Raw genomic sequence first — 25,654 nt, forward strand, 5'->3', positions numbered from 1 at the left:
AAACAAGAATGAGGAAAAGCAAAAGTAAGAAGTTGCTATGTTTCAAACTATACAGAATCAAAACTATAATAAGAACTCTCCTCTTATCAGTTCCCATCTCAAAACAAGTATGACGAAGCTTCTCTGTTCTATTTTTTTTTCCCTATACAAAAGCAAGAATCCTTTTCAACGTCTATATGAATCTTCTTTCCATCTCTCTCTTTCAAAACTGTTACCAAAACAAAGGCTAGGGGTCGATCTGGAAGAGAGTTGTAGATTCACCCCTAGTAACTCTGTATACAGTTACATTCCAATCCATGTAGCGTAGTCCATCCCCTGATTCCAAAACGTAGCCCCTGTCGTTATTTGGATATCGCTGGTCAATAGCATTGCGGATGTCTCTTACGGTTTGGTCTGATCTAAAAGGAAGCTCCAGCGATGCCCCAGACGTATCTGCCAAGGAGATAGTTATCATAATAGACTCCACAGTTGTCCTGTCTCGGTTATCATCAGGGACTGTCTCCGTGCTTGAACCTTCCTCTACAGCCTTACCCTTTAAAGTCAAGACAACAAACAAAACACTCAGAAGTAATCAAAGAGTAACAGAATGCAAACACCCTTATGTAAATGCTAAGATAAGAGGAAGAGAAGGTTTACATACATCCACTTGAGATGACGCCATCCCAGGTTTAGCCACTGTGACGTCTCCTTCACCAGCCTCTTCAAGTGACTTTTGTGTCTCCGAGTCACTAGGTTCAAAGAAATAGTCGATGGCTTGGTCTAGATCCCACATATACTTTTCCAGGTAAGCTTGTGCAACTTGTCTAGTCGCTCTAGTCATCGAAGAGAATGAAGCGATGCGCGCTTCCTTGACCCCATGAGGTAAACATTCTGTGGAATTCTTTTAAACCAAAAAAAAAACAGAGAAGGGAAACTCAAAGAAAGATCATCAGGAGACAATAGAGGTGTAGATTCAGGGATATGTTTGCCATAAATGTAAAGACAAAAAGCAAGCAAGCACCTTTTTACTGTAAACGTCATCGAAATAGAGGATGGCGGCATCTACATCCCCCTTGCAGTCGTTGAGGCAATCGATTACGGCTTTTGAAGAGGCAGCAGAAACAACATCGTGGAAGTGGTTTATTCTTTTCTGTGCCAGTTGAAACGGCACCGTACTGTACAAGTGAAGCAAGTTACCAAAAAAAAAAAAGATTCAGAACAAAAAGATACGCTAAACCCCAAATCAACAACACAAATAAAGAAAGATACGCTAAACCCTAAACCAATAACACGAAGATACGCTAAACCGTAAACCAAGAACAAAAAAGATAGCTAAACTCTAAACAAACAAAGATACGTTAAACCGTAAATCAAGAAATGATTGACCTAACCCAAGGGGGGCTCCTGAGATTTGTCGAGGTACTATGAAACTGCGGCTCAGTATGACCACCGTCGTGTGATAACGGCACCGGCTTCGACTTCTTCTCAGGTTTATCATAGCGATGTGCACAGAAAGCGCCGGCGGCGTCCTCCAGGCTCCAATTGTTGTCGTTGAGGTACTTTGTTGCGTCCGCCACAGACGATGATCCATTAGAAAGGTCTATGAATCTCGCGATCTTCTCGTTTCTACTTTGTTGCTCCGCCGCTGTTCTTTGGTTCTCAGACGGAGGTTGAGCCGGCGACGGCAAGGTTTTGGTGCGGCAAGCCTCCGTCGCTGCGTTCAGATCCCATCGGAATCCTTCGAGGTAGAATAGCGCTTCTTCTTTGCAGACTTCTAGTTCGTCGCAGATTTGTCTCAACGGATCAGCCATCGTTCGTCGTCGTCCTCGTCACCAGATTTGGGCGGGAGTTTCTACTTGTTTCGGAATCTTTGCGGAAGAAGAAGAGGGAGGGGTACTATTTTCTTGCTGCAACAACGTCGTTTCATATCGGCAGTCTAAAACGATGCCGAATCAGGCAATTGTGTCCATAAGAATCGAGGGGTAAAATGGTAAGTAACAGCAATAAACCAAATAGAGAAATACTATACACCTAGAGGCGTTTTTTGAATTTCCAATTACACTCAAAGTCACTTTGGGATTGAGACACACATTTTGCTTCTTCTTTGTCCTTACTACCTTTCTACTAACCAAACTACATCTAACAAAGAATCTCAACTAAACGAGTCACTTTTTTAATAATTTAAAAATAAAAATAAACTCACATATTCACTCAAAATCAAAATCTCTTTCCCCCAATGCACGAACCCTAATCTCACTTTTCTCAACCCCGATTTTTTTTTAACATCTTGAAGAACCAGAACATCTCTTAACCAAATCACCAACATTATTAGCAATTCGGAACCGAACATCGCGTCTCCGAGTCCATCCGTTGGAGCTCAGATCCCATCTCCTTCTCTGTTGGAACAACAAACACTGAGTCAGCAACTCGGTCAGACTCGGCAAGTCTCTTCTTCGATTCCGCAACATTTAAGTTTGCAGCAAATGCCAATGTTGAATTATCACATAGCTCAGCGATCCCCTTCTGTTTCTCGCACGATCCAAGTTCAGCAGCATCAAGGTCAATACGGCAACGTTTTGGAGCAGCAAGCTGGGATGTACGGAGCGATTAAATTTGGTGATTCAAGTTCTGTTCAACAAAACATATCGAGGGCAGCTTTGCTTGGCCAAAGCGGACACTTGCCAATACATATAACACTGCAGCTGGAGCCGCAGCCTAGTTATTGGCAGCTTCCTCGGTATTCATTCTTACCTTACTATCTTCTCGTTTATCTAGTTCCTGTAAGAATGTCACAAACGAGAGTGTCAAATTGTTTCTTTTTATGTACTTTGTATTCAATCTTCTCGTTGCAACAAGAATGTTGAAATCTTTTTTGATTGGAATTGCTTCTCTTTCAATATGCATTGTGCTCTTTCTTGTATTTGTGTGAACGAAATCACTTTCTTTATTCTGAGACAAAGGAGCTAATCCCTTGTAGCCAAGGCAGCAGTCTGGCCTAGTCGAAGGCTCTCAGTGTCATCCGGGAAGTTATGGACAACAGTTACAGGGGATGCGAGTGATGGAATCATTGAATTTGAGCTCGCAAATGAGAGCTAACCCTGCTCTCTATGCTCAGCAGCTAAGCAATCCGGGGCAAATTATACAATAATCGTCACAGCAAGATGCTCTTTCTTTGCCTCAGGTATGAGTTTAAAAAATCTCAGTAGCTTGACTGAATTTTTTTGTAATCCTCTGTTTAGGTCCAAAACCTCCAGTGAACACATTTAAAGTTCTTGAAGGTTCCGTGATGTGTTTCTCTGCGATGGTGTTGATGATAAAAACTTTCGGAAGCTGTAGGTCTTTGCCTGGTGCAACAAGGTTTGAGGGTGCCCCGGGAGCTCGCGATAACCTGAGGCTTAGTCCGCTCATACCTCCCCTCTGGACCATCGATGTTACGCTACCTCCGGTTCATCTCGACGACCATTCTTCTTTGTAATAGTTTCTGCATTTTTCTTATAAGATGCTCTGTTTAGGTTTTATTTCCGTTTCTCTGCTACTAGTCTTCTTCGTCTTTCTGTAAAAAACAAAAACTTGGTATAATCAATTTAACATTTTACCAAAAAAAAAAAGTTCTCAAAGGTTTAACACTTGTTGGTTCTTTCATGTTTATATGCAGACAGATAGAGCTGCTATATTTAAACCACCATAGTATCAATTATAACTTGTCCACACAAAAAAAAAACAAATTATGAGATACTATCCACCATAACTTGTATATAAGAGTTCTCACGTGACCACATTTCAGGTAACCAGAAGAATTTAGTTAGGAACTCATCCACATTTCTTATGTACACAGTCCACAATTAAAATTTGAAAATTATCTAATAAATTAAAATTTGGAAATTTAATAAAATATTGAAGTATATATGCATATGAATATCAAAATAACGAAAAAATTGAAAATTTTATACAGTTATTATGTATTTATTTACTTATTAGAAAATGAAATTATAATAAACTAAACATGATGGGATAAAACATATTTTTAAGAGAAAGTAATAAACTAAGTATTAGTTAGGAACCAAAGTGACCGCATTTGAGGTAACCAGAAAATATTTGCAGCAGAGAGAGAATCAAGTTGTTTTACGTGAGGGTAAAAGGGTCTAAAAAGCCAGTTGTCTAGAAAAAGTGTCAAAAGTTGAAAGTGTCTCTGTAAGTAAACACAAATGTATCAGATTTGGTAAACAACTCAACCAAATACAGGTGGCGAGAAGAGACTATTCTAAATTCCAACAAAAGTAACCGACTGCACAACTTAATAGCAGCTCCAACCCCAATGTATCTAAGATTTTTTTTATTTTTTTGCCAACTGATTTTGATTGATGAAACCGAAGAACATACAAGGGTGAAAATCTAAATCCGGTGGAAACAACTTAACATCCCCGGAAGCATAGCCCACAAAGGGCAAGCTCAAACCCAAACAACGGGTGACATACAAAAAACTACTACAAACACTAGATAGCTCTTCACTCTTGCATCCCGCCTCAAGACAAGGAAACCTTGAGAAAGAGATTAGAGGTAAAGCTTCTGAGCTTTGACAAGCCGGACTACTTGCAGCTAACTGCACTAGAAAGAAACAGCAATGCAATGGCATTACAACGACACAACACTCCTGATTACCTGAACCTTCAGTTCATGGTGCCAAACCAGAACACAAACTCGAGAGTCTAACACCATATACCAACCAAGAAGCAAACACACGCCTAGAATTTAAGCTTCCTTCTCAACTGAACCTTCATCGGAGAACCTAACACTTTCAACCTCTTTATAATGCTTCAACTAACCGAAGCCACCGAGGACAAGATAGGCACAAGACAATCCGGAAAAGACAATTATTCAAGGCCAGGAGAAGGACTCCAAACAACGGAGATAACGGCGACAAGAACCTGAATCTTCTCAAAGGTGTTAGACATGTTCTGCTAACCCCATACCACCACACCAACCAAACACTCAACACACCATTAACACACCACTTCTTCCACCGTTGCTGTAACCAAAACCAGGAAGCGAAACACCAAACCCAACAATAATGCCTCAGGACCGTCCTCTGGTACTCCCGACACCTCCAAGGCCACACAGCACACCTGCCGCTACACCAGACCGGAGAGACGCATCACCATCCCTGAAACAAAAACTGAAACGCAAGAAAGAGACCTAAAAAGAGCAGATCGATCTTCTGTGGAAACGACTTCACTACACAAACCCCTCCACACTACCGCGCCTTGACTCCAGGATAAACAGAGCCACCGTTGATGATGGTCATCTCAGCAAGCTACAGACGAAGTCGAAGATGGACGCCGTACCAGAGCTCGGACAAGACGGTGGGGAAGCGGAGTCGAAGGAGAAGCAAAGGACGAGCAAACTAAAGGAAGAAGAAGGGTTCCAGCGACGGCACGCACGCTCACGCGCTGGCCGTACGCCGGACCCAGAACCCAGAGGATACACTTTCTTCACCGACAAGAGTTTTAACGTATCTAAGATTTAAAGGAAAACAAAATGAAGAAAAAAAAACAATAAGTTATGAACTAAAGACTTTTAAGAACCCATTATTAACTTTTAGTTTCACATGTCATGTTTTAAACACATTTTTTTTCTACATGTATAACTTGATTATTTTATTTAAATTAAAAAAACTTAATCATTTGATTTAACTATTATTATTTCGTTTTTTTTTTAACCTTACGAAACTGGCCGATATTTTTGCTCTAGTACTATGTATTAATATTTAATACTTAATATATATTACACATTTTATTGGGAAAATTGCCAAAATAGATTAAAAAAACACACTCTCTGTCTCTCATGCCATGTTGTTGTGGTGATTGATAATGCTACTTGTTGGATTGTGATGCTTTATGAAGGTAATCTTTTTTTTTGTTTTGACCAAAAAGAAAAAAGAAGGTAATCTTGTTTATGGTTTTAGTTTAAGGTTGTAATTTTCCAGCAGGATAACGAATATTCACGTTTGAACAAACAGAGGAAAAGCAAAAGTAAGAAGCAGCTATGTTTTCATTTTTTTCATACTCTACAGAATCAAAGCTTCTCTGTTCTATTTTTTATCCTATACAAAGCAAGAATCCTTTTCAACGTCTATATGAATCCTCTTTCCATCTCTCTCTTTCTCTGTTTCATCAGTCACTGGAAAACTGTACAAAAACAAAAGCTAGGGGTTGATCTGGAAGAGAACTGTACCACGAGTAGAAACTCTGTATACAGTCACATTCCAATCCATGTAGTCTACTCCATCCCCCGATTGCAAAACGTAGCCCCTGTCGTTATCTGGATATCGCTGGTCAATAGCATTGCGGATGTCTCTTAAGGTTTGGTTTGATCTAAAAGGAAGCTCCAGCGATGCCCCAGACGTATCTGCCAAGTTGATAGTTAACGTAATAGTACTCGGCGCAGCTTGAGTCTCCACAGTTGTCCTCCTGTCTCGGTTAGCAAAAGGATCAGGGACTGTCTCCGTGCTTGAACCTTCCTCTACAGCCTTACCCTTTAAAGTCAAGACAACAAAATACTCAGAAGTGGAAATAGAAAAGCAAACACCTTATGTAGAAAGCTAAGACCAGAGGAAGAGAAGGTCTACATACATCCACTTGAGATGACGCCATCCCAGGTATAGCCACTGTGACGTCTCCTTCACCAGCCACTTCAAGTGACTTTTGTGTCTCCGAGGGGTCACTAGGTTCAAAGAAATAGTCGATGGCTTGGTCTAGATTCCACATAAACTTTTCCAGGTAAACTTTTGCAACATGTCTAGTCTCTCCAGTCATGGAAGAGAATGAAGCGATGCGCTCTTCCTTGATCTCATCAGGTAAACTTTCTGGGGGAGTTTCATTCTGTAAAACAAAAAACAGAGAAGGGTAACTCAAAGAAAGATCATCGGGAGACGATAGGTTGTTAACATTGAGTTGAATTATTCATTAGCAAACAAAAAATCAAGATAAACACTCAGCAAGCACCTTTAGACTGTAAACCTCATAGAAATATTGGATGGCGTGTTCTGCATTCCCCTTGCAGTCGTTGAGGCAATCGATTACGGCTTGTGAAGAGGCATCAGAGACAACATCGCGGAATCGTTTTATACTTTCCGGTTTCAATTCAAGCGGTGGCGTCCTGCACAAGTAAAGCAAGTTACCAAAAAAAAAAAACAAGATTCAGAACACAAAGATAGGATAAACCTTAAATCAAGAACACAAATAAAGACACGCTAAACCCTAAACGAATAACACGAAGATACGCAAACAAAGAACACAAACGTAGCTAAAAAAAGATGCGCTAAACAGTAAATCAAGAAATGATGACCTAGCAGAAGGAGGAGGGCTCCCGATTCTGAGATTCGTCGAGGTATTATGAAACTGCGGCACTTTACTCAAAACGTCATGCGTCGTGTCCGGTCGTTCATTCCCTGAGAACCCGTGCAGATACCACGGCTCATTCGAACTCCCCTCAGTATGATCGTCGTGTGATAATGCCAAGAAAGAGAGGCAGGCATTGTCTACGTTCCAGTTTTCGCGGCTGAGGTAATATCTTGCTTCCTTTACAGTCGCTCCTGTTGCGACTACGAATCTCGCGATCTTATCGTTTCTCCTTTGTTCCTCCGCCGCGGTTCTCTCGTTCTCCGACGACGGTAATGTTTTGCTACGGCAAGCCTCCGTCGCTGCGTTTAGATCCCATCGGAATCCTTCCAGGTAGAAGAGCGCTTCTTCTGTGCAGACTCCTAGTTCGTCGCATATTTGTTTCAACGGATCAGCCATCTTCGTCTTCGACTCTTGCCAAGAAGAGGCCGGATACAATTATCTTGCTGAGATACCGTCGTTTTTATAGTGGCAGTCTAAAACGACGTCGAGCCACGTAGTTGCATCCACAAAACGCGAGGGATAAAATGGTTAACTCAAAAACAGCCGCCAAAAAGAGACGGTTAACTTCCAACGAATATAACCAACTTGAGCAATTTCGTTTTCAACTTAATATCATTTGAATCACTTCTATTTAACCTATTATTATTTATCTTAAAATTTCAAACTAATTTCTACCGTAAAATTTTCGAAAAAAGGAATTATTTTATTAAAGTCCATATTTGAAAATTTGAATGTTGCAGGTTTATTTTTCAAACTAGACATAAATAATAAAAATCATTTTGGTAAATTTTTCTATCAAAATTTTGTTTCAAAAAAAATAAATAAGTACTTTTTATTTCACCGTAGTAATATTTATTAAAATAGTATAAATCTGGTTTTAATTTGGTTTATTGTATCAAAAAATCCAAACAGAACTCTAGATATATGCATAGAAATGGTCAAATTGGTTCAATATATAACCTCATTTGTAACATATCTTGTTTGTTGCAACCAAATGGACATTTTCTAGTTTTTGCTCCTCAAAGAGCATTGCAAATACACCCACCAAAGAAGCAGTATTGTACGTAGGTCATCTCATGTTATGCTCATGTAGTCTTGCTAATCATCTCATGACATGCATTCAATTCATGGCTTCTAGTTGAGAGCTCCAATCTTAGCTCAAACGTTTCTAAGATAAAATTTCTGTAATATCCCGCAAGATTACGAATAATTGCATTCACATTATGTTTGGATTCATATTCCCTCTCGTTACTTCTCCGGACAATGCGGAGTTGTTCTGGTCAAACACCATTACATCATAAATTCCGGTTTAACAATTTTTAATCACCGATAACGTTACGTGATCACACGTTGCTCTCTTTGAAAATTGACAATCCACAAACAAATTCAAAGTCCATGCCACTTGTTCCTTTGAGCTTGGACACTTGAGCATATTTTTCAGCTTGCCAATAAATTAGCTACACCATAAGGTCATCACTTTGTCCCGTCACTAACTTTGAAATTTGACAATCTATACAAAAACCATAAGTCAAAGCTACCGTCCTTTGAACTTGTCAAAGTGATGTGATTACGTGTGAACAGACAACTTTCCATTATTGGATTGGCCCCAACATAAAGAACTCACATGGCTTTAATTTCTTCTGGATCAACTTGTGTTCTAAATGCCAACCATATTTTTATCATTCTTCTTAAAATGATTTCATGACAACCATGTCGGAATCACTCGTGCGTTTTCATTTTCTCTCGCTACTCTTACTCTGTTGTGTCTCCCCTTCAAGCTTTTTGCGTATAGATGATCTCGTCCCTGGTCTTGTTGCTTGTCGTACCCGCCAGAGTCAAGCCTTTAAGCTGTTGAAGAACGAGTTTGATACTCGTGGTTGCAACCATAGTTACAACTCTAATGGAGTCTGGTGCGATAACTCCACGGGTGCTGTCACCAAGCTACAGCTCAGGTCCTGTCTCAGTGGAACTTTGAAGCCTAACAGTAGCCTCTTCACGCTGCATCAACTTCGTTACCTTGATCTCTCTGGCAACAACTTCACGTCCTCTCCACTCCTTTCCGACTTTGGCAATCTCAAGAAGTTAGAGGTTTTGTCTCTTTCCTCTAATGGTTTCATAGGTGAAGTCCCTTCCTCATTTAGTAACCTAAGCCAGCTTTCCTATTTAGGCCTTTCCCATAATGAGCTTACTGGTAGTTTCCCATTTTTGAGGACTCTAAGTATGCTCTCCTATTTAGATCTTTCCAATAATCATTTCTCAGGAACTTTGAATCCCAATAGTAGCCTCTTTGAGTTGCACCAACTCATTACACTCAACCTTGCTTTCAACAACTTCATTTCTCCAATTCCTTCCCAATTTAGAAATCTAAAAAATCTAGAAGTGTTGTCTCTTTCCAATAATGGCTTCTTTGGCCAAGTTCCTCCCACAATTAGTAACCTAACTTGGTTAACACGTTTGTTCCTTGACAGTAATGAGCTCACTGGTAATTTACCACTTGTTCAAAACCTAACAAACCTCTATGATCTAGAACTTGCTTATAATCACTTCACTGGAACCATTCCTTCTTCTCTCCTCACTATGCCTTCCTTGGAATATCTTGATCTACGCGGAAACAATCTCGCAGGATCTTTTGAAGTTCCTAACTCATCTAATTCATCTAGGCTCCAGGTCATGTTCCTTGGGGACAACCATTTTGAAGGAAAAATCCTAGAGCCCATCTCAAAACTCACCAACCTCATTCGTCTCGACCTTTCTTCTCTAAACACAAGCTCCCCAATTGACTTAACCTTCTTATCCTCTCTCAAGTCTTTGTTCTCCCTTGATCTGTCCAATAATAACATTTCACCAGCCAGTTTTACTTCAGATGCAAGCATCCCATTGAGCATTGGATTCATGCTCTTGTCGCGCTGCAACATCACTGAGTTCCCAAACATCTTAAAGACCCTTCAAGACTTGCAGCATATTGACTTGTCAAACAATGGAATCAAGGGAAAAGTCCCTGCATGGTTTTGGGAACTTCCTCGCCTCAGTTCAGTGGATTTATCAAACAATTCTTTCAATGGTTCAGCTGAAGTTTTGATAAATTCATCTGTGCAAATATTAATATTGGCTACAAACAGTTTCAAAGGAGCACTTCCTGATCTGCCACTCTCTATTGTATCCTTCTCTGCTTGGGGTAATGGTTTCAAAGGGAACATACCTCTTTCACTGTGCAGCCGCAACTCTCTCATGGTTCTTGATCTATCCGACAACAAGTTCACCGGTTCAGTTCCTAGCTGTTTTAGTAACTTGACGTTATTGGTTCTGTTTGATCGGAAAACGGTGATAAAAAGATGTGGGTTTAACAAAGACGTTTTATTATGGTCGGAGAGACTTTCAGTCGGTTACAAGAGAAGTAAAGAGAAAGCGACAGAAGAGAAGCCGGCAACTCGATGAGTTACCGGAGAGATACAGATATCGGCAAGATGAGCAAAGGTGAAAACCCTAATCTAGCCGCCAAGTGTTAGTCAGATGATTTCGGATCCCTCTCTCGTTCCTCTTCCTTCTCCTTATATAATCCTCTGATGTGTCGTTCTTGACCTAATTTAGGTCGTCTTCGTGGGCCTTCCTCATTGGGCCGAAGGGCCCGTATTAATCCGAGCGATCGCCGAGCCGGATGCCTCCTAGTCGACGACGGTCGACTCGAGGTACTCTAGAAGTGAGCCGAGAGACTGACCTTCTAAGCCGGCTATCCGAGCCGTCGCTTTCATTGGTCCGGGCCAGGCCTCCTATTCCTTGGGCCTTGAGGGATGGTTAGATCCATCTCCTACAGTAAGTCCCCCCGGTCCATCAGTGAGCGAAGGTCGTTTAGCTCATGATGGATTCTAGAACATGGGGGTTCAAAGGAGTGGGAGTCCTGTCGGGAGGTTAAAGCGAGGGGTCGATGAGTCGCAGAAAAGGCTGTGGTAATGCCTTCTCTCGGAGTCGTTGAGTCGTCTTGGCTAATTGTCGATTTAACCGTTTTTAGGATAGCCGTCGATTAATTAAGACGAAGAGCCGGAAAGTCGCGGAAGCCATCGGGATCTTAGGGAGAGTTTCGAGGCCCATTTAGGCCCGTTTAGGCTTAATAATGATACCTCGAATTTTTCCCTTTTTCTTTCTTCATAAATGCATCGAGAAGTCGAAACGCCGCGAGAGTCGGCTGGGTTTTTAGGGAGAATTTCGAGGCCCATTTAGGCCCGTTTAGGCTTAATGATGACGCCTCGAGTTTCCCCCCTCTCTCTTCCTTATAAATACGCAGATCCCCCCCTTATTTCTTCAAGTTTTCTCCGCGATCAAAGGTACTTTCTCTCTCCTTACCTTATATCTCTAAGCGTTTGTTAGATTTGTTCAAAGCGCTCTTCACTGTTCCGTTCCGCGATGTCGTCGGGTCCGAGGTTATCGAGGCAGCAGAAGGGGAAGGGAGTCGCCGCGACGCTGAGTCCGACAAGGAATCCCGACGGGGATCGTGTCGACGATCCGGAGGTGATTCATCGCGCGGCGATGATGGATACGGTTAATCTATCTCGTTCCCAGAGACTTCTGGTCGCGGATGCTGCAAGGCTCGCGAGAGAAGGGAGCGAAAGCGTCGTTGCGAGAGACGCGATGGAATGTTCGAGGGACGGGCAAAGCGGAGCGATGCCTGTTGACTCGGTCACCCCGAGTACTCCCCCCGCGGGAGGCGGCCTCTCGGAAGGCGATGATTCTGAGGCCGAGTTGCTTCCGACTACCTTTTACCCCGAAGGGATTTTTGAAGAGCTTCCTCAACTCCATCCCGATTTATTGCGTCCTGCTTTCTTGGCCGGTCAAGATTGGGAAGGCGTAGAGAAGACAAAATCTACCCTGGGGAGCGTGAAGAGGGTTCTTCGGGCTGCGGGCGCTGTAGGCGTGACCTTCCTCGTTCCTACGGAAGAGCAGAGGCCCTGGTCTCCTCCGATCGGGTATCAGACGGTGTATGAATCCTATTTTCAGGGAGATACTCGATGTTGGTTTCCCATTCCTCGACTGATCACAGCATACGCTAGGCGCCGAGATATCGCGATCAGTCAACTCCTGAATGGCTCGCTGCGATTAGCAGTTACTTTGTCGATTTTGGCGGAGCAGATCGACATGCCGATGAGCGTTAGGTCGTTTGAAGAGATGACCTCGATAACTGACATGAAAGACGGCACCTACTCGGTGAAGATGCGACCGAACTGCAACGTGTGCGCCGGTCATCCGAACAAGACGCAGAACTGGCAGCGTTCTTACTTCTTCCTCAGATCTGACAGCTCGGCCTTCGAGGAACCTCCACAAAACGATTGTCGAGTTCTTTGGAACCGTTCTTGCGGTAGAATATTCTGTCGCAAACCGTAAGCGACTTATTGATTCTAATCGTGTCTCCTTTTTCGCTTTGTATGCAGTTGGCCATCCTACCTCCCCGATCTATCCCGAAGATTTTTTGAAGAGTGTTCGTGCCGTATCTCTGCTTCGAACCTATCGTTGGTCGGAGATCACCGTTAAGAAGATCCGTGAGCTTAAAGATCGAATCGCGCGAAGTACGTTCTCTCGCGGCTCTGAGTTATATTCTTTTAGTCGCGATTTTCACTCGTTGCGCCCTGACCTCTCTGCCTTCTGTTTTTAGGAGAGTGGAGATCTGATCTTCCGGTCGTTCTTCCTATTCGTACCAAACGACTAGATATCTTCCCGAAGGACATCCAAAAACAAATTTCCGAGGCAAAGAGGATGGGAACTCTTCCTGATTTGAGTGCGATACTGTCTGCCCAGCTGGGGTTGATCGGTGGGGGAGGATCGTCAGTAGCGGTTCCTCGCGCTGACGCGATTCCCCCTTCTAATACCCGCGACGCAGGGAAGGGTAAAAAAAGGAAGAGGGGTGGCTCGGGAACCGAAAGGAGTGCCGAGGGAACGAGCGGCGTTCCTCCTTCAGGTGAACTCCAAACGAAGAAGAAGAGAAAGAGGACAGAGAAGAAGTCTGCTGTCGAGGGATCAGGGAATCTCGAGGGACCGACCGAAACTGAGGGGGAGAACGTCCAGGAAGAAGAACTTCGTCCCGAGGAAGAGGTTCCCGCAGATAGGGCCCTTGGAGAAGAAGGCGACGAGGAAGAAGCCGTCGACGGACAAGAGTCTGAGACTTCTCTTGAAGATGCGGGCTCAGACAACCTCGCAGAGGAATCTGAGGGGTCGCCACTTCTGATAAGAGGGCGCGGCGATGAAGCTGATGGCGAGGAGCAACTTCCTGCTCCGATGTCTCCTCACGCAGAGATTCCAGCCCGTCCCAATATCGGGGCCGTCCAGACTGGTACCTCTTCTCGCGGTGACGCCATTTTGAGGAGGGTGCCCGGAGTCAGCTTTCCCGACAGAGTTGACTTTCACTACGAGGGGCCGGCTCCGCTGGCGTATGTTCCGGAAAAATGCGGGGAGCTCCTTCGTCAGTTTAGAGGAAGGGCGAAACCTTTGCCCGCTGTGGAGGATCTCGTCTTCGGGGGCGAGTACGAGGAGGCTGCAAGGGCCAAGCTGTTGGTGAGTAATTTGACTTCCTTTTGTCTTTTTCTTCCCTTGTTCCTCTAGTGCCATTTCTTTACGGTTTTCGTTGCTTCGCATCTCGTAGGGGGATAGCGCAATGAACATCGTGGTCGACAAATATGATACTGCGCTGAAGGGGGCTTTGAACGAGCTCGAGCAGGCCAAGAGGGAGCATGCGGAGAAAGAAGAGGCTTCTGCTCGTCAGCTAAGTGCATCGAAGGCCAACGTCGAGAGACTTAACGGGATGGTCACTCGCGCAATTGCTCGAAGGGATGAGCTCAAAGCCGATTTGGCGGCCTCTCGTGGAGTCATCCATGAGTTAGAGCAGAAGAATGCGGAGCTCGAAGGTGAGAAGGCTTCGCTCGCTGCCTCTCATGAAAGAGAGATGAAGCGTCTTAGGGATTCCAGAATCCTAGAGGTCACGAAGGAAAGGGGGAGAGTCGAGGCCGAGATGGCTGCGAAAGCTAACCGTCGCTTTGCGAGGATCCGTTCCCGAGAAGAACAGCGGGATGCCTATGATAAAGCTAGGTTACTCCATAGCCAAGCCTTTGGGACCAGGAAATGTCTTGAATCCTTAAGGAGGGTTGGGAGCGACATCTCGCAATCTGTTATCGAGATATTCGCAGAGCAGGAGAGGAAATACGAACAAGAGGCCGAGAAACTCAAAGTGGGCGAGATACCTGCGGAAGATCTCATACTCTCTCCTCTTGTGTTGGACTCTCAGTTCGTGGATGCTCGAATCTTGGCGAGTCTTGATCCATATGGGTCTAACGCTGGCTTAATCGACCCTGAGACTGCGCTGACTCTTCACACTCCTCTTACGCATCCGACTGAAGAACAGCACGCAGACCCCCCCTCCCACGTCGAGGGTCCTTCGACTGCGTTTGAGGGAGAGACGCCTAACCGAGGGAACCTTGTTGCTGAAGATAATGCTCCTTTGCTCGTACTTTCGGACACTTCGGCTGAAGGATCCCGTCGAGGCAATGAAGGAGAGAATGTGGGGATGCTTGAAGAGGTCCCGAGATCAGATGAGATGCACGTCTCTCCGGTTGCTCGCGAGTCGAGTGTTAGGGCTTCAGAACTTTCTGCCCTCAATGACCGTGAGAGCGATCGAGAGGGTTAACGTCTTTTGTGTGTTGTTTTCTTTTGAGTCCCGGAGGACTTTTGTTGTTGTTTTTATTTTGAACCTTTGCCCTCGAGGCTTTTGTTTTGCTGTTTTCTCGCTATCTCGAACTCTTTTGGTGATTTAGACTGATTTACTTTAGATTTGTCTATCGAAATCGTGATTTCTCAAGATTTGAAGTGACTCTGCTCGTTCGGTGTAAATATTGTTCGAGATGTCGAATCATTATAATTTTAAACTTGTTATGACTTTGTCTCGGTTGACCTCTTTGAGTCGCGACCGTTTGCCATTTTTAAGCTTAAATCGTTAATTTAGAGTTTTCGACTTTGACGGTTCCGCGTCGATCCCGATGTAATTTTCAAGCGTTTGGTTGGCCAGACCTTACTTAGTTAAATTATAGGATGAATCGGAGTCATTGTCTCGGCCGTGTTGGTTTAGGTCGCAACGCGGTCGATTCCCGTGAATACGTGTCTGATCAGGACGTATTCAATCGTGGGATGCGAGTGCCGATACGTTTGTTCGAGGAGCCGGGGCGTGTTCGAGTAGGCATCGCTTAAGTGATCGTCTGCTTCGGAGATCGATTCCTCGGGGAGGGTTTTTATATTTTTTTTTTATTTCGGCTGGACCCTTTTTCTTTGGGCTGCCTACGTATCCCTTTGCGGGAATCAAGCCATTCGTAGTTCTTAGATTGCGAGTGAAAGTGGCCTTTGTGGCGCATTCACTCGTTTTTTTTTTTTTTTTTTTTTTTTTTTTTTTTTTTTTTTTTTTTTTTTTTTTGGAGTAAAAGCCGCCTTTATGGTGCTTTTACTCGACTAGTATGTGCGAGTGAAAGTGGCCTTTGTGGCGCATTCACTCGGGTTGGTGTTCCCAGGCTAAGGGTGGAAAAGGCGGAGATGTTTGGAGTTCCAGGCTCTCGGTACTGCTTCGCCTGTCGAAGTCTCGAGGCGGTATACTCCTGGCTTGATGACTTCGACTATCTTGTATGGTCCTTCCCAGTTGGCTCCGAGCTTGCCAGCCTTCCACTCCTTAGTGTTTTCGAAGACCTTTCTTAAGACGAGGTTGCCCATTTCGAGAGGACGCGACTTGACCTTTTTGTTGTAATAGCTCTCGATCTGATGCTGGTAATTCTGGATGCGGAGTAGTGCTTGGTCGCGCTTTTCCTCGATATCGTCGAGTGCATCTAGGAGCATGTCTCGGTTGAGTTCAGTGTTCTGTGGCATCCGCGACCGGCGTAGACTCGTCACGTTCACTTCCGCGGGAGCCATCGCCTCGATGCCGTAGGCCATTGAGAACGGCGTAGTTTTCGTCGCTCCGCGAGGAGTGGTTCTATGGGACCACAGGACACCATCTAGTTCGTCTGCCCAGCATCCTTTCTTTAAGTCAAGTCGTTTCTTCAGACCGTCGATGATGGTCTTGTTCGTCGATTCGGCTTGACCATTACTTTGCGGGTTTCTCGGTGTCGACATGTTGAGTCGTATGCGCCATCTGTCGCAGAAGCCCTTGAAGTGATGCGAGATGAATTGCGAACCGTTGTCCGTGATTATCTCGTATGGGAGCCCGTGTCGGCAGATTATGTTCTTCCAGACGAAGTGTTGTACCTCCTTGTCGGTTATGCTGGCATAGGCTTCGGCTTCAACCCATTTGGTGAAGTAATCAGTGAGGACCAGGATGAACTTCTTTTGTCGAGATGCCGGCATTGGACCAATGATGTCCATTCCCCATCTCATAAATGGATATGGAGCAGTCAAGGTGTGGAGAAACTCCGTTGGGCTGTGTATGGTTTTGGCGTGACGCTGGCACTTATCGCACTTGCGCGCGTATGTCTCGCAATCGGCATTCATGGTTGGCCAGTAGAATCCGAGGTTTTTCACTTTTAGTGCGAGAGCTCGCCCGCCCGAGTGGTTGCCTGCTGCTCCTTCGTGTGTCTCGGCCATGACGAGTCTCGTCTCGTCGCCGGCGATACATTTGAGTAGTACCTTTGATGCAGTCCATCGGTGTAGTTCCCCGTCTAGGACGACGTAGTGTGTGCTGCGTCTTTTCAGCCGCCGGGCATCCCATTTTTCGACGGGCAGTAAACCCTCCGCGAGGTAATCGATGAGTTCCTTGCGCCAATCCGTTGAGTGATCATCTGGCGAGGGGGATTCCACTTCGTCAATATCCATCGCGTCGTTGATCGCTGCTATAATCGCGGCCTGTTCTGCCTTCGTATCGATGCTCGGTTCCTCGATTTTATGGATCGGGATTGTCCTTTTGACCTGGTCGTGTAACTTGCTTCCCAGAGCGGCAAGGGCGTCGGCACAAACATTTTCTCCGCGAGGAACCTTCGTGAGTTCGAAGAACTCGAAGTCTCGCGTGAGGTCTTGGACGAGTTTGAGGTACGCGTCCATCCTGTCGTTGCGGACGTCGTATTCACCGAGGTACTGGCTTACGACGAGTTGAGAGTCGCAGTAAGCGCTGACTCGCTTTGCTTTCACCGCCTTGGCGAGACGAAGCCCCGCGATGAGGGATTCGTACTCAGCTTCGTTGTTTGATGCCGCGAAGCCGAAGCTGAACGACTGCCGGATTAGCTCTCCTGTTGGTGATTGCAATTGCACTCCTGCTCCTGATCCTTTACTCGTGGATGAACCGTCGACGTGGAGGATCCAGTTTACGCTTGGTAGGATGAGGTCTTGTTCCAGCTCTGGCGTTAACTCGATCAAGAAGTCGGCAAGGACTTGCGACTTTGCTGCTATGCGATTTTTATAAACGATGTCATGTTCGCTTAGCTCCATCGCCCATTTGGTCAACCGTCCCGATTGGTTGGTATTTTGCATAACCGTCCTGAGTGGTTGGTTTGACAGTACTTCGATCGTGTGCGACTGGAAGTAGGGTCGCAGTTTTCTTGCCGAGGTGACGACGGCCAGGGCCATTTTTTCGAGTGTTGGATACCTCGTCTCGGGCTCCGTCATTCTTTTACTTGTGTAAAAGATTGGTTTCTGCTCTCCCCTATCTTCTCGAATCAATACGCTACTGACGGCAGAGGCGGTGACGGCGATGTAGAGAGATAGTGTGTCGCCGGCTTCTGGCTTCGATAGAACGGGTGGGGTCGTGAGATAATGCTTGAGTTGATTGAACGCCTCCTCGCATTTTTCATCCCAGAGGAACCTCTTGTTTCCCCTTAGTAGCTCGTAGAAGGGAAGACACTTGTCGGTCGATCGCGAGATGAACCTGTTTAGAGCTGCAATGCGTCCTGTTAGTCGCTGCACTTCGCGGCTGTTTTTCGGGCTTGGAAGGTCGAGAATCGCTGAGATCTGCTTGGGGTTGGCTTCTATTCCTCGCTGAGTGACGATGTAGCCGAGGAATTCTCCGGAAGTGACACCGAAGGTACATTTGGCCGGGTTGAGTTTCATCCCATAGTCGTTCAAGATCTTGAAGCAGTCGCGCAAGTGATTGAGGTGGTCGTCGGCCTTGAGTGATTTGACTAGCATATCGTCGATATACACTTCCATGGTATTGCCCAGCTGGTCAGCGAACATTCGATTAACGAGTCGCTGGTAGGTCGCGCCGGCGTTCTTTAGCCCGAAAGGCATCACCTTGTAGCAATAGGTCCCTCTGTCGGTGATGAATGCCGTCTTCTCGCGATCGTCGGGATGCATCAGGATCTGGTTGTAGCCTGAGAAAGCGTCCATGAAGGTTAGGAGTTCGTTGCCAGCGGTTGACTCGACCAGACGATCGATGTGAGGGAGTGGGTAACTATCCTTTGGGCACGCCTTGTTGAGGTCCGTGAAATCGACGCATATGCGCCATTTGCCGTTCTTCTTCTTGACGACGACCGGGTTGGCTAACCACTCGGGGTATCGGACTTCGGTAATAAAACCTGCGTCGAGGAGCCTGTCGACTTCGTCGTTCACTGCTTTAGATCTTTCTGGACCGAGTTTCCGTCGCTTCTGTCGGATGGGTTTGAACGTGGGGTCGACGTGCAGTTCATGGGATGTAACTGCGGGGTCGATCCCTTTCATGTCGGAGGTCTTCCAGGCGAACGTTGAAGCGTTGTCTTTGATGAAAGAGATGATCCTTGAACACAAGTCGTCGGACAGGTATACGCCCACTCGGATGATTTTCGTTGGGTCGGATTCATCAATTGCGACTTCTCGAACTTCCTCTTTCTGGGGGTATATCTTGTGGAGTGGTTTGCTGACGGAGTTGACGAGGGAAGCCTGTTGCTGCATCTTTACAGTTGCAATCAGCAGTTCTCTCGCGGCTTGTTGATCTCCCCGTATCGTCTGTGTTTTTCCGTCTTTGCCGGGAAACTTGACGCATTGATGGTACGTCGAGGGAACGGCTTTCATGGAATGCAACCATGGTGTTCCGAGGATGGCATTGTATGGTGCTTTGGCTCGGATGACGGAGAACTTGACGGTGCGGGTTATGCCACCTGCGTATACTGGGAGACGAATTGTTCCGATCATCTGCTCTGAGGCTCCGTTGAAGCCAGTGAGCGTGCGAGAGGAAGGCTTCATATCTCTTAAATCGACTCCCATTTTATCGAGTGTGTCGCGGAAGATGAGATCGACCGAGCTGCCTGTATCGATAAGTACTTTCGCGACTAGGCACTCTCCGATGTCGAGATCGACGAGGAGGGGGTCGTTGTGCGGCATGTGGATACCCTTGGTATCTAGTGCCGAAAAAGTGATCTGGTGATCATTCTCGACTGGAAGTGGCCACTTCTTGGAAGTGGTGGCTTGTCGCTTATAGTCTTTGACGGCTCGAACTGAGTCGCCGCAAGGAGGCGATCCTCCCATTATGACGCTAATGTTTGGCGTGCGGGTAGCTCGCAATGATTCGAGTTGCTTCCTTAAATCGTCGGTTGTGTTCTCGAACTGAGGAGCTTCCGCGGGCTTTTTCTTTTTTGACTCGAGACGTCGTCGCAGATCGGACTTCTTCGAACGGTTTAGTTGGATTCGCAGGTCATCGGCCTTTGAGTTGAGCTGGTCGCGAAGGTCGCCGTCTTGACCTATTCTCCTGGTGCTGGATTTTGAGATGGTTGTGCGGAGGTCGGCGCTTCCTACGTGTTCGTTTGTAGCGCTCTTTCGCTTCAACAGGGTACGCAGGTCTTTATCTGTTGTCGTGGTAGTAAGAGACTTCTCGACTTTGCTGTTCAGTTTCTCGCGTAGATCTGGCTGTACTGCCGAGGAGTCGTCGTCAGAGGAGTCGCAAGGATGAGAGAGTATGACGTCCACTCGCCGCCGGCGACGCGGATGTTCGTCTTCTGACGAGTCGTTGGCGGGGCCAACATTGTTGACAGGAGTGCGCTCAGGGCTCGCTCTTTCCTCGCTCGGTGCCGCGTTTGGTTGAGACCTCTGTGCCTTCTTCTCCTTGTTTTTACTCCAGCTCTTGGTGTTTTTTGGTGTTGTTGGAGAAGTGGGCATTTGAATCGTTCCGTTAGTGATCCCGTCGAAGAATTGGCCGATGAGGACTTTGCATTCTTTTGTATCGTGGGAATCCCTTTTGTGGTAGAGGCACCATTTCTTTGGCTCTTCGGAGTTTGAACTCGTTGGCTCGGACGACTTCGACTGTTTCGAGGCGGAGTCTCGGTCCCAGTGATTCCAGGCTTTCTCTCGCGTGACAGCTGCTGTTTTTGGTGATTCCTCGTCGCCCACCGAACTAACGTAGCCTCGTTTCTGAGTGGTGTTCCCACCGGAGGAGTGCTGGCGGGGCTCAGGGTGGGTGTCGTTTGTTCGGGCAGGTCGTTGTTTCGCTGCTGCTTCTTTTGCGAATTTTGCTCTTGTGTCTTCTTCCATGCGGATGAAGTTGTTCGAGCGAGCGATGGCATCGGAAACAGATTTCGTCGGGTATCGGTAAAGATCCTGACGGAACGTGGAGTCGACGTGCAGAGTATTCATCAGAGACTCGACAGCGATATGGTCAGGAATATCAACTTTCGAGACGATAGCCTTGAACTTCTCCATGAAGTCGCGGAGACTTTGGCCGCTGGTATGAGTGAGGTTCCACAAATCTGACACGGTCGTTTCTTGGTTGGTGAACATGATGTAATTTTTCAGGAAGGCCGTCGAGAGATCGTGGAAACAATCGACGGAGTTTTCTCTGAGGCCTGTGAACCAAGTAAGGGCCGGTCCTTCTAGGGTTTCGACGAAAAGTTGGCAAAAGCCGGCGTCTTTGTCTTCGTCGGTCAGATTTGCGCGCCGCATCGCTATGTTGAAGGACGTGACATGAGTAGAAGGGTCAGAGAGACCCTTGAAAGTCGGGAGGCGAAGTTTTTCCATCTTCTGGAGTCGTACGGCGGTGACCCTCTGCGTGAAGGGCGTACGGAGGGACTCCGCGAGTACGTGCTCGATTTGGGGCGCCGAGGTCGTCACCTGGTGGATCTTGGAGTTGATGTCGAGGACCGACTGTTTCAACGCGGCCAGCTCGCTTGCGGTGTCGGCATTGATATTGTTGCCGGCGCTCTGGTTATCGATACCGGCGCTCTGGTCGTTGTTATTCCGCGCGGGAGCGACGTTGGTGGTCCGTTCAGTGGCGAACAGGTGTCGACGGTACTGCGCCGTTGAAGCTTCGGCGTTTGCAGCGATAGGGGCGAGTATTTTTGCTATCGCTGTGATTTGGTCGACCGCCGCCTTCTGCGCCGCCTCTTGCAGAGCGAGGCGTGCCAAGATGGTTTCCATAGACGCCGGAGGGGGGAGCGGAGTCGCTGGTGTAGGCGTGGGTGTTACCTCGGGAGCCGGCATCACCTCGAGAGCTTCGCGCTCCTCGCCTGACGAAGAACTGTCGTTGCTGACAACCATGGTACTAACGTTACTTTGCTAAAGGCCCCACGGTGGGCGCCAACTGTTTGATCGGAAAACGGTGATAAAAAGATGTGGGTTTAACAAAGACGTTTTATTATGGTCGGAGAGACTTTCAGTCGGTTACAAGAGAAGTAAAGAGAAAGCGACAGAAGAGAAGCCGGCAACTCGATGAGTTACCGGAGAGATACAGATATCGGCAAGATGAGCAAAGGTGAAAACCCTAATCTAGCCGCCAAGTGTTAGTCAGATGATTTCGGATCCCTCTCTCGTTCCTCTTCCTTCTCCTTATATAATCCTCTGATGTGTCGTTCTTGACCTAATTTAGGTCGTCTTCGTGGGCCTTCCTCATTGGGCCGAAGGGCCCGTATTAATCCGAGCGATCGCCGAGCCGGATGCCTCCTAGTCGACGACGGTCGACTCGAGGTACTCTAGAAGTGAGCCGAGAGACTGACCTTCTAAGCCGGCTATCCGAGCCGTCGCTTTCATTGGTCCGGGCCAGGCCTCCTATTCCTTGGGCCTTGAGGGATGGTTAGATCCATCTCCTACAGGTTCTCCGAAAGAACAGTTTAGAAGGAAGTCTCCCATACATGTTCCATACCGGTGCCTTGCTTCGGACACTTGACGTTGGCTACAATCAACTAACTGGAAAGCTTTCAAGGTCTCTTCTAAATTGCTCCTCTCTAAAGTTTCTAAACGTTGAGAACAACAAAATCGAAGACGCATTTCCTTTCTGGCTCAAGACTTTACCAAACTTGCAAGTCCTCATCCTCCGTTCAAACAAGTTCTATGGTCCGCTCTCTCCTCCTGATCAAGGTCCTCTTGCATTTCCTCAGCTGCACATATTTGAAGTATCGGATAACAACTTCAGCGGAAGCTTGCCAGCAAACTACTTTGTGAACTGGAAAGCATCATCACTTCAAATGAATGAAGATGGGAGTATATATATGGGATACAAAGAGGATAATTCAGTTTCCATAAATGGTTACTATACTTACCAAGACGTTATAGATTTGAGATATAAAGGTCTAGTTATGGAGCAAGCCAAGGTCCTTAGTTCCTACGCCACCGTTGATTTTTCGGGGAACAAACTTGAAGGAGAGATTCCTGAATCTATTGGTCTCTTGAAGGCATTGATCGCGCTCAACTTATCGAACAATGCATTTACAGGTCATATTCCTCTGTCTTTGGGAAATCTTACGCAGCTAGCGTCACTAGACTTGTCAAGAAACCAGCTCTCTGGGACTATTCCTAATGAACTCAAAGCCCTCACGTTTTTGGCGTATCTAAATATGTCGCATAACCAACTCACTGGTGAAATACCACAAGGAACACAAATTACTGGACAATCTAAATCCTCCTTCGAAGGGAATGCAGGTCTTTGTGGACTTCCTCTCCAGGAAAGTTGTGCCAGCACTAGTGTGCCGCCGTTACAAGATGTGAATCAAGAAGAAGAAGGAGAAGTGTTGAGCTGGAAAGCAGTGGCTATAGGATATGCTCCTGGATTGTTGTTTGGATTGGCATTAGGTCAAGTGATTGCTTCATACAAGGCAAAGTGGCTCGCCAAGTTAAGCCGTTTGTATTATTTTGGTTTTCTCACTTGATGTTGTCATTCTCTCTTTTTGGCTTGGCCTCTTTCTTTTCACTCAGTTTTTGTTCTCACTCACTCTCTCTGTTTCTACTTGTGTATATCATCACACAACCACACACACTCTCTTTACTCTCTCACGTTTGTCTTTGTGTTTGTAGAGAGAAGAGAGTAACACTTTGTATGTCTACATTTTAACTCTTTTTTTTTTTTCATTTTTAATTCTTCTTCAAACACATCCATACATACTTATAGTAGATTTCTCTACTAACTCCACTCACACTCCCTTACACTTATAGCTTTACCTACTCCCATTTGTCCATGCCTCTACATTAGGCCATAGACTTAATTCTACAAGCAAAGCTTATCTTATACTAACAACTCTTAACAACTTCAACTCCAAATTATTTAGCTTACCAACTAACTAGTTTCTTTTAATCTTCTTGTTGTGTAACTTTAGTTACACAACCCAACTTACTTGGACTTCATGTTGTCCACGTCGGTCTTCTTGTTGTTCCTCCGTTTCTTGCATGCCAAGCTTTCTTCTTCCACTTCTAGGTGACTCCTTCGTCACTTCTTCATTCTTCTTTTCTTGTGTGGCAAGCTTCCTTGCTTCCGCTTCCGCTTCTTCTTCTCTTGGAGGATTTAATCAAGGTTCAATCTCAACACTTTGTCGAACCATTTATGGGTCTAGTAACAAAGCAGTTCCTTGTATTTTTTTTTTTGTTATGTTCTTTTGCAATGAAGTCTGTATCTGTATTCATAGTATTTGTACTCGAACAAGAAACAGTAGAAGGAATGTCAATACATCTCTGTTTTAAACACTTGTCACTGATTTGGGCCGATGACAATGATATGGTGTGGAACAGTGTAGGTAATTTCGCAAATGGAATATTTTAACCGTAAACGAAATGGAGAAAATCAAACCAAATAGTAAGTAGTAACTGTAAAGAATCAAAACTTATAGTAAGACCTCTCTCCTTATCAAGTTCCTATCTTAAAACAAGTATGAAACCAAAAGCTAAGTGGAGTACAATTGGTGGAGAATTTTAGAGCCAAAAGAACCAGAAGTAATTCTGTGCACAGTTGTATCCAAATCCCTGTACTCTACTCCAGTATCAGACTTTAAGTAGTAGTCTTTCTTGTCTTCTGGTCTAAACCAGGCAATCCTGTCGCGGATGTCTCTGACGGTTTGGTCTGATCTAAAAAGAATCCATACCTGTATCCCAGATTCACCATCGTTCAAAATGATTTCTAGTTCTACTGTACTAGTAGTAATAGGAACAGGGGATAACTCTTCTTCAACAACATCCTTATCCTTTCCATTTTCCTGCTCATATAACCACAAGACAAAATAAAAATCCTAAGCAAACAGAGAAGGTTAATCCAAAAGAAAAAACCATCAAGAGATAAAGGAATATTAACAATGTATGTAACTAAACGAAGATTGGGAACAGAATAAAAGCATTTTAGGAACAGAAGGTTACATACATCCACTTGAGACGATGCATCTTCTGGAACAACCGCAACCGCACGACGATGATCCTCCGCAACTGTCAAAGGGTAAAACTGCGACGCCAACTGCACCTCAATGTCTAAGATCTCTTGACTAAGAAGCAAAGAAAATTCCTCCGCGTAATCGTCTACTGATCGAGATCCTTGGCGCAAGTTTTGTAGCCTTGGGAACATATTAGTACGATCAAACCTATTACCCCGATGTTGTACTTCTTCTGCGGACGGGGTACCATCCGCTTCGGTCGATCCATCCTCGGAAGGCTGTCTCCTACGATCACGTTGCTGGAGATACACTGATTCGGCGAGCTCACGCATCGAGTTATGGATTGTAGCTTGAATGTGCAAGCAGAGTTCTCCTCAACTCCTCCCACTCATTCGTTGGTTGATCCTTTGCAGCTTGGTTTGTTCGCCTTGGAGCCATTTAATGGAATTTGAATAATGTTGAATGTGAAAAAAAATTCGGCTGGAGGAAGATGAACTTAAAAGCTCTTGATAATATTCAATAGAAGGTATCTTTACATGGTAGATTCCTGTAACGACCTAAGCTTATCAACTAACGATGAGGATTATCTCTATATTAACTAAATCCAAATAATAAAAGGAAAATTAAAACCGTTGCCAAAAAAAAAAAAAAAAACAAAACGTCCAGCTCTCGGTTTGGTTTAATAAACCGAGTTGTCAAGAATACAATTAAGATGCGCTGCATCAAACAGCTCCTGTCTCGGTC

At 45.5% G+C, this 25,654-nt stretch overlaps 5 protein-coding genes across 8 annotated transcripts; 3 read left to right on the forward strand and 2 right to left on the reverse strand.

Annotated features, from left to right (window-relative positions):
• Positions 1-9: 9 nt before the first annotated feature.
• Positions 10-1,935, reverse strand: BNAC04G11670D. The gene is made up of 4 exons (XM_013836560.3): positions 1,366-1,935; positions 1,001-1,154; positions 641-880; positions 10-532 (listed from the first exon to the last, which is right to left on the reverse strand). The coding sequence occupies exons 1-4, from the start codon at positions 1,788-1,790 to the stop codon at positions 227-229; spliced, it is 1,125 nt and encodes a 374-aa protein (XP_013692014.1). The 5' UTR covers positions 1,791-1,935; the 3' UTR covers positions 10-226.
• A 235-nt stretch (positions 1,936-2,170) lies between these two features.
• Positions 2,171-3,605, forward strand: LOC125586260 (transcription initiation factor TFIID subunit 12b-like). Of its 4 annotated transcripts, none has more exons than XR_007322777.1 (3): positions 2,180-2,716; positions 2,957-3,160; positions 3,249-3,605. XR_007322777.1 is itself a non-coding variant. In XM_048756151.1 (2 exons), exons 1-2 carry the CDS (start codon positions 2,463-2,465, stop codon positions 3,125-3,127), a joined length of 420 nt encoding a protein of 139 aa, XP_048612108.1. In that variant the 5' UTR covers positions 2,176-2,462; the 3' UTR covers positions 3,128-3,605. The 4 variants fall into 4 exon arrangements, 1 of the variants encoding a protein (XP_048612108.1); XR_007322778.1 differs by having other exon boundaries at positions 2,182-2,716; positions 3,258-3,605; XR_007322776.1 differs by having other exon boundaries at positions 2,171-2,716; positions 2,957-3,605.
• A 2,417-nt stretch (positions 3,606-6,022) lies between these two features.
• LOC106396220 lies at positions 6,023-8,648 on the reverse strand. Its single transcript, XM_013836559.3, has 4 exons — positions 7,324-8,648; positions 6,981-7,134; positions 6,609-6,857; positions 6,023-6,511 (listed from the first exon to the last, which is right to left on the reverse strand). Exons 1-4 carry the CDS (start codon positions 7,773-7,775, stop codon positions 6,182-6,184), a joined length of 1,185 nt encoding a protein of 394 aa, XP_013692013.1. The 5' UTR covers positions 7,776-8,648; the 3' UTR covers positions 6,023-6,181.
• Positions 8,649-8,760: 112 nt separating this feature from the next.
• LOC125586261 (receptor like protein 23-like) lies at positions 8,761-23,648 on the forward strand. The gene is made up of 2 exons (XM_048756152.1): positions 8,761-10,679; positions 22,376-23,648. The coding sequence occupies exons 1-2, from the start codon at positions 9,081-9,083 to the stop codon at positions 23,426-23,428; spliced, it is 2,652 nt and encodes an 883-aa protein (XP_048612109.1). The 5' UTR covers positions 8,761-9,080; the 3' UTR covers positions 23,429-23,648.
• On the forward strand, positions 12,809-15,663 carry LOC106422511 (meiosis-specific protein ASY2-like). The gene is made up of 3 exons (XM_048756153.1): positions 12,809-12,934; positions 13,021-13,916; positions 14,005-15,663. Exons 2-3 carry the CDS (start codon positions 13,122-13,124, stop codon positions 15,040-15,042), a joined length of 1,833 nt encoding a protein of 610 aa, XP_048612110.1. The 5' UTR covers positions 12,809-12,934; positions 13,021-13,121; the 3' UTR covers positions 15,043-15,663.
• Positions 23,649-25,654: the final 2,006 nt, after the last annotated feature.

This window comes from Brassica napus, chromosome C4, assembly GCF_020379485.1.
Source record: "Brassica napus cultivar Da-Ae chromosome C4, Da-Ae, whole genome shotgun sequence".
Taxonomy (NCBI): domain Eukaryota; kingdom Viridiplantae; phylum Streptophyta; class Magnoliopsida; order Brassicales; family Brassicaceae; genus Brassica; species Brassica napus.

Coding starts and splice junctions, on each gene's coding strand:
- BNAC04G11670D (XM_013836560.3), bottom strand. CDS start 1,790: ATGGCTGATCCGTTGAGACAAATCTGCGACGAACTAGAAGTCTGCAAA. Junction 1,155..1,365: donor AGGAGCCCCCCTTGGGTTAG/GTCAATCATTTC, acceptor TCACTTGTACAG/TACGGTGCCGTTTCAACTGG. Junction 881..1,000: donor ATGACGTTTACAGTAAAAAG/GTGCTTGCTTGC, acceptor TTGGTTTAAAAG/AATTCCACAGAATGTTTACC.
- LOC125586260 (XM_048756151.1), top strand. CDS start 2,463: ATGCCAATGTTGAATTATCACATAGCTCAGCGATCCCCTTCTGTTTCT. Junction 2,717..2,961: donor AGTTATTGGCAGCTTCCTCG/GTATTCATTCTT, acceptor CTTGTAGCCAAG/GCAGCAGTCTGGCCTAGTCG.
- LOC106396220 (XM_013836559.3), bottom strand. CDS start 7,775: ATGGCTGATCCGTTGAAACAAATATGCGACGAACTAGGAGTCTGCACA. Junction 6,858..6,980: donor ATGAGGTTTACAGTCTAAAG/GTGCTTGCTGAG, acceptor TTTGTTTTACAG/AATGAAACTCCCCCAGAAAG. Junction 6,512..6,608: donor TGGCGTCATCTCAAGTGGAT/GTATGTAGACCT, acceptor TTGACTTTAAAG/GGTAAGGCTGTAGAGGAAGG.
- LOC125586261 (XM_048756152.1), top strand. CDS start 9,081: ATGACAACCATGTCGGAATCACTCGTGCGTTTTCATTTTCTCTCGCTA. Junction 10,680..22,375: donor TTAGTAACTTGACGTTATTG/GTTCTGTTTGAT, acceptor CATCTCCTACAG/GTTCTCCGAAAGAACAGTTT.
- LOC106422511 (XM_048756153.1), top strand. CDS start 13,122: ATGGGAACTCTTCCTGATTTGAGTGCGATACTGTCTGCCCAGCTGGGG. Junction 13,917..14,004: donor CTGCAAGGGCCAAGCTGTTG/GTGAGTAATTTG, acceptor CGCATCTCGTAG/GGGGATAGCGCAATGAACAT.